This window comes from Thunnus albacares, chromosome 15, assembly GCF_914725855.1.
Source record: "Thunnus albacares chromosome 15, fThuAlb1.1, whole genome shotgun sequence".
NCBI classification, from domain to species: Eukaryota; Metazoa; Chordata; class Actinopteri; order Scombriformes; family Scombridae; genus Thunnus; species Thunnus albacares.
In genome coordinates this window covers 23,665,484-23,678,536 of record NC_058120.1, presented here as the reverse complement: position 1 = coordinate 23,678,536, position 13,053 = coordinate 23,665,484, and the positions used below count along the sequence as shown (strand labels likewise).

The 13,053-nt window shown below is 37.7% G+C and overlaps 2 gene segments (V, D, J or C); both read right to left on the bottom strand.

Annotated features, from left to right (window-relative positions):
- Positions 1–3,898: 3,898 nt before the first annotated feature.
- LOC122998933 lies at positions 3,899–6,006 on the bottom strand. The segment is given in 2 exon segments: positions 3,899–4,652; positions 4,906–6,006. Coding segments are annotated over 2 exon segments (420 nt in total).
- A 4,893-nt stretch (positions 6,007–10,899) lies between these two features.
- Positions 10,900–11,672, bottom strand: LOC122998925. The segment is given in 2 exon segments: positions 10,900–11,378; positions 11,587–11,672. Coding segments are annotated over 2 exon segments (471 nt in total).
- Between the last annotated feature and the right edge of the window lie 1,381 nt (positions 11,673–13,053).

Sequence of the window (13,053 nt, the reverse complement as noted above, 5' to 3'; positions counted from 1 at the left end):
AGTTCTTTTCAAGATTTGGGGTTTCATAATGAAGCGTTCCAATCAGGTCCATGGCCCTTTGGCCTCCTGCTGCTGACTTGTAACGGTACCAAAGCATGTAGGGATAATTGTTGTCTCCATGGAAGCATTCAAGATGGGCTTCTTCTTGTTTAGGTTTTGTCAGAAGATTTACAGGTGATTGTTGGATGAAAAGTGATGATAACACAGCGTCTAGAGGATAAAAAGAAAAACTGAAGGTAAACAAAGTTCCTGTTAGCGTCATGAGAAATGTTCAACATCATGTTATAATTCTTACCTGCGAGAAAAGAGAGAAAAAACAAAGTGACAAGAAACATTTTTATTACTGGATAGAGAAGATCCTCATGTATCCATAATGTTCTCTGCGGTGGCTCAGATCTTAACTGTGACTTCAACAGAAATGAAAATATATTGGTGTGAAATTTTCCTTAATAGTAAATTTTTAATAAGGAAGGAGGAGCTTATAACTATGTTCTTGTCTGTGTGTCATCACTGCTCTCTGCTGTACAAAGTTTTGATTCTGATTCGTACAGAGCAGGTTGCTGTTGTGTGACTCATCTGAGGGGATTATTTATTTATTTTGTCTCCAAGGAAGCAACAAACATACTTGTAAACTAAGAGTTATAATGAAGCCTTATTTTCAGTGCTTTTTGTGTCACATGGTGTCAGTGGTTTCGTCTTGGTGTGCTGTTATCTGCTGGATCATTATGGAGGTTTTTGTACGAGGGAGTCACTGTCTTTATCACTGTGCATACGAGCTGCACCAAAATATTCTCCGCTGTCTTCAGGGTGACTCAGGTTCAGGATGTGAAGATAAGCGGTTTTCTCTCCATCTCCACTCACACTGAAGCGACTGTTAAATGGCGACTCAACTATGGGGTTTTTATAATTCATGTAGGCAATCAGCTTTAGAGCTGTGTCTCCTGCTGAGCGCTGATACCAGAGAATAGTGTCATAGCCCTGGATTTCATGTGTGAAGTTCAGTTTGACTTTATCTTTCGGTTTCCACAGCAGTTCACTTGGCTCCTGAAAAACTTGTTTTTCTTTACTGAGGTAAACTCCTGTAAACAGATCAAGAAACAATGTTAAGTAGAGCTATAAATCCTCTATTGTATAATGTTATACTGTAGAAATCCTATAAAATTGTGCCTGCTTGGAGTTGATTTACACAATTTCATTTATTGGAAAAAAAACAAAGTAAATTAAATGAAAGAACACGGACATATTTCATTTTGATTCCTCCACTACTTCTCAAGGATTTTTGATTTTTTTTAATTTCCAAATTGAATAGAAAAAGTGGCTTTATGAATGTACGATACCTTTCATCCAGAACACAGTGATGATGTACGTGATGAGATGAGGCATCATGTTGACTGTGAAAAACCAGCAGGGATCTCTGCTGTGCTTTGTGGATCAGAAGGAGGGACAGGAAGTGATGTAGAGAAATCAAAGCATTAATTGGTACCTTCTTTCATTTAGCTTGTCTGTCGTTTCTTTCTTTCATTTCCTCTTATTGAACCTGTTTTTAACATACATATGACATATTGAGGCTTTTCTATCATGGTGTACTATAAAAGTTTGCTGCACAGAAATAGTCTGCTGACTTGATGGTGCTTCTGTACCAAAATATGAAGGATGGCATTTCTCTTCTATCACAACTTGAAATCCATGTGCCTTTAATAGTGTTGAAAATTTTGATGCTGTGTTTGAAGGTTAATTTGACTCATTGGTTTGCCTGAACTGATCAGCTAGAAACTGTTGAAAATCTTAACTTTTATTGAGAGATATTCCTGTGGAGAGTGAAATTCTAGAGAAGCCATAAACCCAAATTACTTAAAGCATTAAAGACTTTGGCTTTGAGAAACAAAGGTTTTTTTGGTTGTTTAATTCATAAAACTGGGATGACGATTATTTTAACAACAATGTGTTGATGTGTCTAAGGAAGGAAAGGGAAGTGAAGTGGAGAGAATGAAGGATGATTAGTTATCAACAAATCAGTCAAACCACAAAGTTCATTTGAGGATAATTTACTCTCGGAGAAAAAGAATCATTTTAGCTCTCTGTCCCATGCAGATTAAATTCTCTGTTTAAAAAGGATGCAATAATGATGATGATGATGAAGGCTATGAAAAGACTACTCTGGACATATGACTGGACTGAAAATGGGAACAAAAAGAGACATGAGGAGGAAGTGATGTAGAAATCACATGACAGAGAGCTTGACTTCAAATGACTGATGAAGGTCTTTTCAAGACCACAGATGATGAAGGATGGTGTTTAGTTGATTAGTTTAAAGGAGATCTGCCTCAGAGAGAGCAGAGGGAGACTGATGGACCACAACTACCAGAGAACAACATGATATAAGCAGAGTTTACAGATTATTCATTTCAAGATGTGAAAATAAATACAGTACATCTTATTTCACAATGAAGCAGTTGTTACCTGGTGAGTAAATGTAACACATGGAGCACTGAATTACTGTAAAGTCAGCGGTGAAATACAGTATCTAAGTTATGACAGGATCTCTGTTAGTTAGTTCTCACTAAACTGAATAAACAAATGAAATGTAGAGAGGAGTGGCTTCATTTAGTCTCATATAAAACTGATATCTATGCTCCTCCTTTCCCCTGAGTCTCCCATATAAGACATTTAGTCTTTTTATAGATTTCACCAGAAATTATTACTGTACTGCAATGGTTAAAGTAGAATAAACTAACAACATAGGAATAGAAACACAGTTGCATTAGTTACTGTAATGATGATATGATTACATCAAACCAAAATACGACCACAACAGCAGGTGTCTGGGAGCAGTTTATTCCTCGTCTCCAAACCACCAATGATAAAATACTATGTGGAGTTTTTGTAAAGTTCAGAGGGGATTTTTGTCAGTGTGCTTTGCTAGCTGCACAGTAGTACACTGCACTGTGCTGTTGTCCAAATGTTGGAACTAAAAGAGAGCCAGTCTTTGCTGTATCTCCTCTCAAATCTCCAGTTATATTGAAATGTTCTTTATATGTCTCTTCCATTATGACATCTTTAAAGTTCAAGTATCCAATGAGTTTCATAGCTGTGTCTCCAGGTGACCGCTGGTACCAGAGCATCACTCTGTAGTCAGTTTTATCATGACTGCAGAAAATCTCCACTTTGCCAGCAGTTTTTGTGATGAGATCCGAGGGAGACTGATGGACCTGAACACCCAGACAACCACCTGGACACAAAACAAAAATATTTACATTGTGATTTATGATGAATTACACTAATGACATATGCAAAGAAAGTAATGCTTCAAGTTATTACCTGCCAGACAACAGAAGACTAGAAAGCAGATCATTTTGACATCCTCAACAAAAAACATTTTTAAAAGCCTTTTAGAGTTTTATGGATTCAAGTTTCTGGGATCTGACATCAGATATCACTGTCACCATTTGCAACAGAAATCCAACTGATGACTTAATGGGGCTGACTGAAGTTTGAAAAGGAAAAGGAAGTGATGAAACGCCATCACTGTACATTAGCTGGCAAAGATGAAAGCCTGAAAGGAAACGCAGCTGGCTGGGAGGAGTCTGTTCAAGTTCCCATTCAAAAGCATAATAGTTGATAAAAGTTGTTTCAGAGTTTTTGTATGAAGCAGAGAGGATCTGTAGTCAGTGTGCATAGCTAGCTGCACAGTAGTACACTGCAGTGTGCTCAGGTGTCTTTAGGTTGGTTATAAACAGAGAACCGTTCTTTGCTGTGTCTCCACTCATGTCTCCAGTGATATTAAAATGTTCTCTGAAAGGCTCCTCATGCTCTATGCTCTTTTGATACACATGTCCGATGCGTTTCAGAGCTCGGTCTCCAGGGGATTTCTGGTACCACTGCATGAGTGTGTAGTCAGTTTTTTCATGACTGCAGACCAGCTGGACTTTGTCTCCAGGTTTTCTGAGTAGAGCTGAAGGACTCTGGTAGACTTCAACAGCCAGACAAACACCTAGAGAAAGAAAACATGAGTGAACAATGTAGAAACTATAGGTGAAGAGGTATTCCTGAATTGTAAAAGTGATTACCAAGGAGCCAAGAAAAAAAGAATAATGTGAGCATGTTGACTTGTTTTCTGAACAGTGAACACTGAGTGACTCTAAGCTCTTTAGTTATACAACAGTTACTAAAGACGCCTAACACCTTCCCCTCTAAAGCAGCTTCATAAGTTTCACAGTGTTACATGTGTTGAGTATTTCTGGAGCTCCAGCTCCACCTACAGGACAGATATAAAAGTCAGGATTTTAAAAAAAATCAGCACATTTATTGTGAAGCAGTTTTTGTTCAGCTGCTCATACTTCTCACATCACTGTGTTTACTGACGGCACAAAAATACACACCGCCGTCCTCCAGCTGCAAGTCATTGACAGTGAGAGCCCCGGTCTTTATGTCATCTTTGATGGCTACATATTTGTTTTGAGGGGCCCTCCCATAGTCTGGCTGCCCATCAAAAACCATGTAGACAATGAGAGTCATGCTCTCCCCTGGACGCTGCTTGTACCAATACATCTGGTTATGACCAGCGTCTTTATTGTGGCTACAGTTCATCTCTGCAGATTTGGACACATAACTCCAGCTGATTTCAGGGTATTGGTTCACATCCTGGCATTGACCTGCATGGGGAAAATACAAAATTCAATATAATTTTCATTCTTGGAAAAATGTTTTACTTTTTGTATTGCATACATGTGAACATAAAAATATTTTACTAAAATCCACTGATACTGAAAGATAGACAGCCCAGTTTTGTAGTCAGAATTTGAGGCTGCATGTACCATCAACCCATGTTTCCATGTTAATAAATAATTATAATAAATAACTATCAAACCTACACATCTCTTATACAGTTAATCTGTTTTTTTTCACCTTGAAGCCACAGAGACGAGACTATAAATGTGATGAGAATTTGAGTCATCATAGTGATCTTCTTAATATGAGATCCAGCCACAGTAAACATGCTGAATGACTGAGGCTGTTTTTTATAAAGGGAGGTGGGAAGTTAAAGGCGTTGCTCCACAGAAAGGACCTCCCATTAAAATCACTGATCTCATTCACAAGATAGACCAACATTGGTTAGAATGGTTTATTCCAGGTGCAAAGAGGCTGTGAGCTGTAACACAAAGATTAAAAATGTGATGAGGTTTTTGTACTGAGGAGCAGTGATATGTAGCACTGTGTAAACTAGCAGCACAGAAGTAAACTGCACTGCTGCTCAGGTTCAGTCCTTCAATTGTTAATGTGCAGGTCTGGTCTTTATCTGCACTCCCCTCGATCTTCACACCCATTCCAGTCTCTGGGTTTGCACTGGTTTTGACCGTGTATCCCAGGAACTGTAGTTGTTTGTTCTTTAATTGCTTGTACCAGTTGATCTGGTTATAGCTCTGAATACTGTGTGAACAGCTGATTTTGGCGGTGTCTCCTGTTTTGTTGTACATGTGAGCTGGAGTCTGGTAGACTTGGTCACTGAGAGAGGAACCTGTTGAAAAAGGATCAACAAAATAAAATATGATCACAAACACTGGTTAGTTAAAATGAAATATAAAAAAAATGCATTAACACAGTCAAAATGGCAGCAAGGTATAATACTGGCCGCTAAACAGATTTAGTTGAAAACTTGTATTAAAATTTCTTGAAAGAATTTTCATGACATTATCTTAAACCAGAATAATGTTAAAAGTAATGCTCAGGAATAAGATGATCATTTTGTGTTTCCTGAGCAGCTATATTGAAGAAAATAAGATCAAGTTGCTGTTGCAATGAATCATTGTTTTCCTCAGTGTATCAGAAACTGATTATTTCCAGCCTCCTTCTTGAGTAAACCCTCCCATCAGCAAACCAACATGAAATCATTAGATGGGCGGTGTCATTGAGCACCATCCTCATCTAAAATGATAACTACCATGTTAACTACCACTACACCCCACTGGCTCAGGATACAGATCTGACTAAAGATATTTTGCCAGCTTATTAAAGGAAAGAACACAGGTGCAAAGAGGCTGTGAGCTGTGATACAGAGATGAAAAAAACTGTGATGGGAGGTTTTTGTACTGAGGAGCAGCGTTTTGTAGCACTGTGGGAACTAGCAGCACAGAAGTAAACTGCACTGCTGCTCAGGTTGAGTCCTTTAATTGTTAATGTGCAGTTCTGGTCTTTACTGGCACCCCCTTCCATCATCACATCCACACCAGGCTCTGGATATCCTTTGTCAAAATTCATATATCCCAGGAACTGTAGCTGTTTTTTGAATTGTTTGTACCAGAGAATCCGGTCATAGCTCCCAAAACTGTGTGAACAGCTGATTTTAGCAGTTTCTCCTGTTTTGTTGTACATGTGAGCTGGAGTCTGGTAGACTTGGTCACTGAGAGAGGAACCTGTAGAAAAAGGCATCAACAAAAACAACACACCATATAAGAATAAACACTGGTGAATCCAGTAATGCAACAAAGTTCAATAAAGATAAAACAGCAGCACTGTATAATATAAAAGATTTGATGACATTACCTGAAAACAGAATAATGTTTAAAGTAATTTGTAGGAAAAGGATGATCATGTTGTCTTTTGTTTGGTAATAATTTTACTGTTGCTATGATTAGCAGTGTATCAGCAGATATACTGATTATTTCCAACCTCCTCTTTGCACAAACCTTCCATCTGCAAGTAAACATGTAAGTGGGTGGTGTCATAATGTTTCCTCCTCTTGACATTATAACCACCACCATCACCACTACACACCACTGGCTGAGTATAAAGGTCCCATTAAAGATATACTACCTCCTTATGATAGGAAGGAACACAGGTGCAAAGAGGCTGTGAGCTGTAATACTGAGATGAAAAACTGTGATGGGGAGGTTTTTGTACTGAGAAGCAGTGATATGTAGCACTGTGGAAACTAGCAGCACAGAAGTAAACTGCACTGCTGTTCAGGCTCAGTCCTTCAATTGTTAATGTGCAGGTCTTTTCTTTATTGGCACTCCCTTCTATCTTCACATTCACTCCATCTTCAGGCGTGCCGAGGGTTGAAGACATGTATCCCAGGAACTGTAGATTTCTGTTCTTTAATTGCTTATACCAGAGGATTTGATTATAGTTCTCAATACTGTGTGAACAGTTGATTTTGGCTTGTTGTCCAGGTTCATTGTACATGTCAGCTGGAGTCTGGTAGACTTTGTCGCTGAGTGAGGAACCTGTAGAAAAAATATCAACAAATAACACAAAGCAATATACAGTCACAGAGAGTGAAGACAAGTGCTAACAAATGGAAAAATGAGAGCACCGTACAGGCCTTGAAGACGATAACTTGTGAAATGAATTTGGAGAGTAAAACTTTCCTTTTCTTCAATCTTATTGGCTAATTTTCAATTTCTGTAATCCCAAATATTACATATTGCATAAAACTAAAATAGCTTCAGCAAACAGACTTTTTGCAAAATAACTGTAAACTGACATTTCTGAAGATCATTCTTTACCTGAAACCAGAATAACATCAAAGATTATGCACAAGAAAATGATCATCATGTATTCAGACCAAATGTGAGATCAGTCTAGTGATGGCTACTGTGTTCTCATCACAGTGTATGCTGGTATGCTGATTATTTCTCAGTTATCAGAAAGACAAACAACTTTTTTAAGGTGGGTGGGGCTATTGTACATTCTCCCCAGTAAAACATGAAAACCTGAAAATCATCATTTCATCTACCAGTACATTCTACTGGTTATACTGTCACCACAGCAAAGGAAACATGAAAACAAAGACTTGTAATAATCCCTCAAACTTTTATACACAACAGCCCATTTGTAAAAGATTTAACTAGCAAATGCAACCTTTTGTTTAATAATGCAATAGAAGATGTTAGTTTGTTGAAAGTTTGGCAGTGAGTATGAATTTTGTCCCATGTTGTAACTACAATTAATGTTTAAACTTAACATTAAAGTTAAAAACTATAAATGTGAATAACAATCTGCTGTTAAATGCAATATTCTTGTTATTAAAATGCCTGATCCATCTGGATCATAGACATTACAGATGTATTAGCATATGAAGGAGTTTTATAATAAAAAACTAAGCACTTTTGTGTTTCATAGTTCATAATTTAAAATATCGCCTCCTTTACCCCTGTATTTACCAGTATTAGTAAAGAAAACACCTTAAATAGCACTAGGGCAGTGGTTCTCTAACTTTTTCACACCAAGGACTCCTAAACTGACACAAATTAGACCACAGATCCCCATTTGATAAGAATTTTGCTTTTAGATGTTTTGGTACAGAAAGTATATGAAACCCATGACCAAAATAGTCATAGATTCTGTCATTATGTTACTTATGGATCGAATTATAGTTGAAAATAAATTATTCCCCTTTTTACTGAGGACACCTAGGAACTCTGTCAAGGACCCCTGTTGGTCCCTAGACCCCACTTTGAGAACCACTGCACTAGGGGGACACTGGACTGGTTGTTGCCTACTTAATTAGTCTGTGTATTCAAAAAAAAACACCGCCATCACCACTACACACCACTGGCTGAGTATAAAGGTCCCATTAAAGATATACTGCCTCCTTATGATAGGAAGGAACACAGGTGCAAAGAGGCTGTGAGCTGAAAAACTGTGATGGGGAGGTTTTTGTACTGAGGAGCAGTGATATGTAGCACTGTGGAAACTAGCAGCACAGAAGTAAACTGCACTGCTGTTCAGGCTCAGTCCTTCAATTGTTAAGGTGCAGGTCTGGCCTTTATCTGCACCACCTTCCATTGTCACATCCACATCAGACTCTGGATATCCTTTGTTAGAATACACATATCCCAGGAACTGTAGCTGTTTGTTGAATTGTTTGTACCAGTAAATCCGGTAGTAGTTGTCAATACTGTGTGAACAGTTGATTTTGGCTTGTTCTCCGGGTTTGCTGCACATATGAGCTGGAGTCTGGTAGACTTGGTCACTGAGAGAGGAACCTGTTCGAAAAGCATCAACAATACACAATCACATTAAATGAGGATGAATACTATGAAATAGGAAATTGAGAGAACACAGGACAGGAATTGAACATGATAACCAGAGAATATGTGGAGTCTATAGCCTGTAACTGGAATAGCTGTTTGTTTGCTAAATAAATATAAATCCACCTTTTTAAAGAACAAATGTCTTAAAAGACTTCTGTACCTGAAACCAGAATAACATTAAATGTGATGCAGAAGAAAAGGATCATGTTGTGTTCTGACCAAATTTAACACCAGTTTGTGTTTTCGTCACACTTTATGCTGGTATGCTGATACTTTCCACCTCCTTTACTGACTAAACCCTCTTATCAGGAAAACAAACACAACTTCTTTAAAGTGGGTGGTGTCGTAGTGCATTCTCCACCTCTAAACATTAAAACCATCATGTCAGCTACCACCACACACCACAGGTTCAATGAAGATATACTGCCACCCTGTGAAAGGAAGCAAAACAGCAAAGACCTGTAGTAATCCCTGCAAACGTTTGTACACAACAGAGTATTTGTAAAATTTTGTATTTAACCAGTAGTTTTTAAGTCCTGTTTGAATTTTACAGAGTTTATTTTATTAAGCTGTGGCCCTTAACGGATGAAATAATTCATGTTTGTTTTTTCTTTGTACATAACAGCTTTTACAGTGATTAATACTTAAACTTACAATTATAGTATTAAACCACAAATTTAAAAACAGTCACAATCACATATGAAGAAGAGTTAAACTGTGTATATACAGATATAGAATAAGTATTTTTGTGTTTCTCAATTATTATTGGTCTAAATATTACAAAGTAAACTAGAGGACATGTCTAAAATGTAGACTTGGTTGTTTAGAAACTTCTGGTAATGTATTATGAATTAATATGATGGGACAGTCCTGCCTCTAATGATTATTTATGTGAACAATAAATTTAATATTTTTAAATCATGAAATATTGTCACCATCATTTTGAATGTAAACATACAAGCAGGTGGATCTGATATATGTGGTGAGAATTTAAGACATCATAGTGATGCTGTTGAAATGAGATGTAGCCCTGAATGTCTGAAGCTGCTCTTTATAACAGGAGGCTTCACATACAGAACCTCCCGTTATAATATCTGATCTTTGTGAGAGGAGACCAACAGTGGTTAGAACGAGTTAATACAGGTGCAAAGAGGCTGTGAGCTGTAATACAGAGATAAAAAAAAACTTTGGTGATGAGGTTTTTGTACTGAGGAGCAGTGATATGTAGCACTGTGGAAACTAGCAGCACAGAAGTAAACTGCACTGCTGTTCAGGTTGAGTCCATTAATTGTCAATGTGCAGGTCTGGTCTTTACTGGCACTCCCTTCCATCGTCACATTCACACCAAGCTCTGGATTTCCTTTGTCATAATTCACATATCCCAGGAACTGTAGCTGTTTATTTGTTGATTGTTTGTACCAGAGGATTTGGGTATAGTCCTGAATACTGTGTGAACAACTGATATTGGCTTGTTCTCCGGGTTTGCTGTACATGTGAGCTGGAGTCTGGTAGACTTGGTCACTGAGAGAGGAACCTGTGGAAAAAGCATCAACAAAAACAACACACCATATAAGAATAAACACTGGTGAATCCATTAATGTCACAAAGTTCAATAAAGATAAAACAGCAGCACTATATAATATAAACGATTCGATGACATTACCTGAAACCAGAATAATATTAAAAGTAATTTGTAGGAAAAGGATGATCATGTTGTCTTTTGTTTGGTAATAATTTTACTGTTGCTATGATTAGCAGTGTATCAGCAGTTCTACTGATTATTTCCAACCTCCTCTTTGCACAAACCTCCCATCTGCAAATAAACATGTATGTGGATGGTGTCATAATGTTTCCTCCTCTTGACGTCATAACCACCACCATCACCACTACACACCACTGGCTGAGTATAAAGGTCCCATTAAAGATATACTGCCTCCTTATGATAGGAAGGAACACAGGTGCAAAGAGGCTGTGAGCTGTGATACAGAGATGAAAAACTGTGATGAGGAGGTTTTTGTACTGAGAAGCAGGGATATGTAGCACTGTGGAAACTAGCAGCACAGAAGTAAACTGCACTGCTGTTCAGGTTGAGTCCTTCAATTGTTAATGTGCAGGTCTGGCCTTTCTCTGCACTCCCTTCCATCGTCACATTCACATCAGGCTCTGGATTTCCTTTGTCATAATTCACATATCCCAGGAAGTGTAACTGTTTGTTTAATTGTTTGTACCAGTAAATCCGGTAGTAGTTGTCAATACTGTGTGAACAGTTGATTTTGGCTTGTTCTCCGGGTTTGCTGCACATATGAGCTGGAGTCTGGTAGACTTGGTCACTGAGAGAGGAACCTGTTCGAAAAGCATCAACAATACACATTCACATTAAATGAGGATGAATACTATGAAATAGAAAATTGAGAGAGCACAGGACAGGAATTGAACATGATAACCAGAGAATATGTGGAGTCTATAGCCTGTAACTGGAATAGCTGTTTGTTTGCCAAATAAATATAAATCCACCTTTTTAAAGAAGAAATGTCTTAAAAGACTTCTGTACCTGAAACCAGAATAACATTAAAGGTGATGCAGAAGAAAAGGATCATGTTGTGTTCTGACCAAATTTAACACCAGTTTGTGTTTTCGACACACTTTATGCTGGTATGCTGATACTTTCCACCTCCTTTACTGACTAAACCCTCTTATCAGGAAAACAAACACAACTTCTTTAAAGTGGGTGGTGTCGTAGTGCATTCTCCACCTCTAAACATTAAAACCATCATGTCAGCTACCACCACACACCACAGGCTCAATGAAGATATACTGCCACCCTGTGAAAGGAAGCAAAACAGCAAAGACCTGTAGTAATCCCTGCAAACGTTTGTACACAACAGAGTATTTGTAAAATTTTGTATTTAACCAGTAGTTTTTAAGTCCTGTTTGAATTTTACAGAGTTTATTTTATTTAGCTGTGGCCCTTAGTGGATGAAATAATTCATGTTTGTTTTTTCTTTGTACATAACAGCTTTTACAGTGATTAATACTTAAACTTACAATTATAGTATTAAACCACAAATTTAAAAACAGTCACAATCACATATGAAGAAGAGTTAAACTGTGTATATACAGATATAGAATAAGTATTTTTGTGTTTCTCAATTATTATTGGTCTAAATATTACAAAGTAAACTAGAGGACATGTCTAAAATGTAGACTTGGTTGTTTAGAAACTTCTGGTAATGTATTATGAATTAATATGATGGGACAGTCCTGCCTCTAATGATTATTTATGTGAACAATAAATTTAATATTTTTAAATCATGAAATATTGTCATCATCATTTTGAATGTAAACATACAAGCAGGTGGATCTGATATATGTGGTGAGAATTTAAGACATCATAGTGATGCTGTTGAAATGAGATGTAGCCCTGAATGTCTGAAGCTGCTCTTTATAACAGGAGGCTTCACATACAGAACCTCCCGTTATAATATCTGATCTTTGTGAGAGGAGACCAACAGTGGTTAGAACGAGTTAATACAGGTGCAAAGATGCTGTGAGCTGTAATACAGAGATAAAAAAAAAACTTTGGTGATGAGGTTTTTGTACTGAGAAGCAGGGATATGTAGCACTGTGGAAACTAGCAGCACAGAAGTAAACTGCACTGCTGTTCAGGTTGAGTCCTTCAATTGTTAATGTGCAGGTCTGGTCTTTACTGGCACTCCCTTCCATCGTCACATTCACACCAGGCTCTGGATTTCCTTTGTCATAATTCACATATCCCAGGAAGTGTAACTGTTTGTTTAATTGTTTGTACCAGTAAATCCGGTTGTAGTTGTCAATACTGTGTGAACAGTTGATTTTGGCTTGTTCTCCGGGTTTGCTGCACATATGAGCTGGAGTCTGGTAGACTTGGTCACTGAGAGAGGAACCTGTTCGAAAAGCATCAACAATACACATTCACATTAAATGAGGATGAATACTATGAAATAGAAAATTGAGAGAACACAGGACAGGAATTGAACAT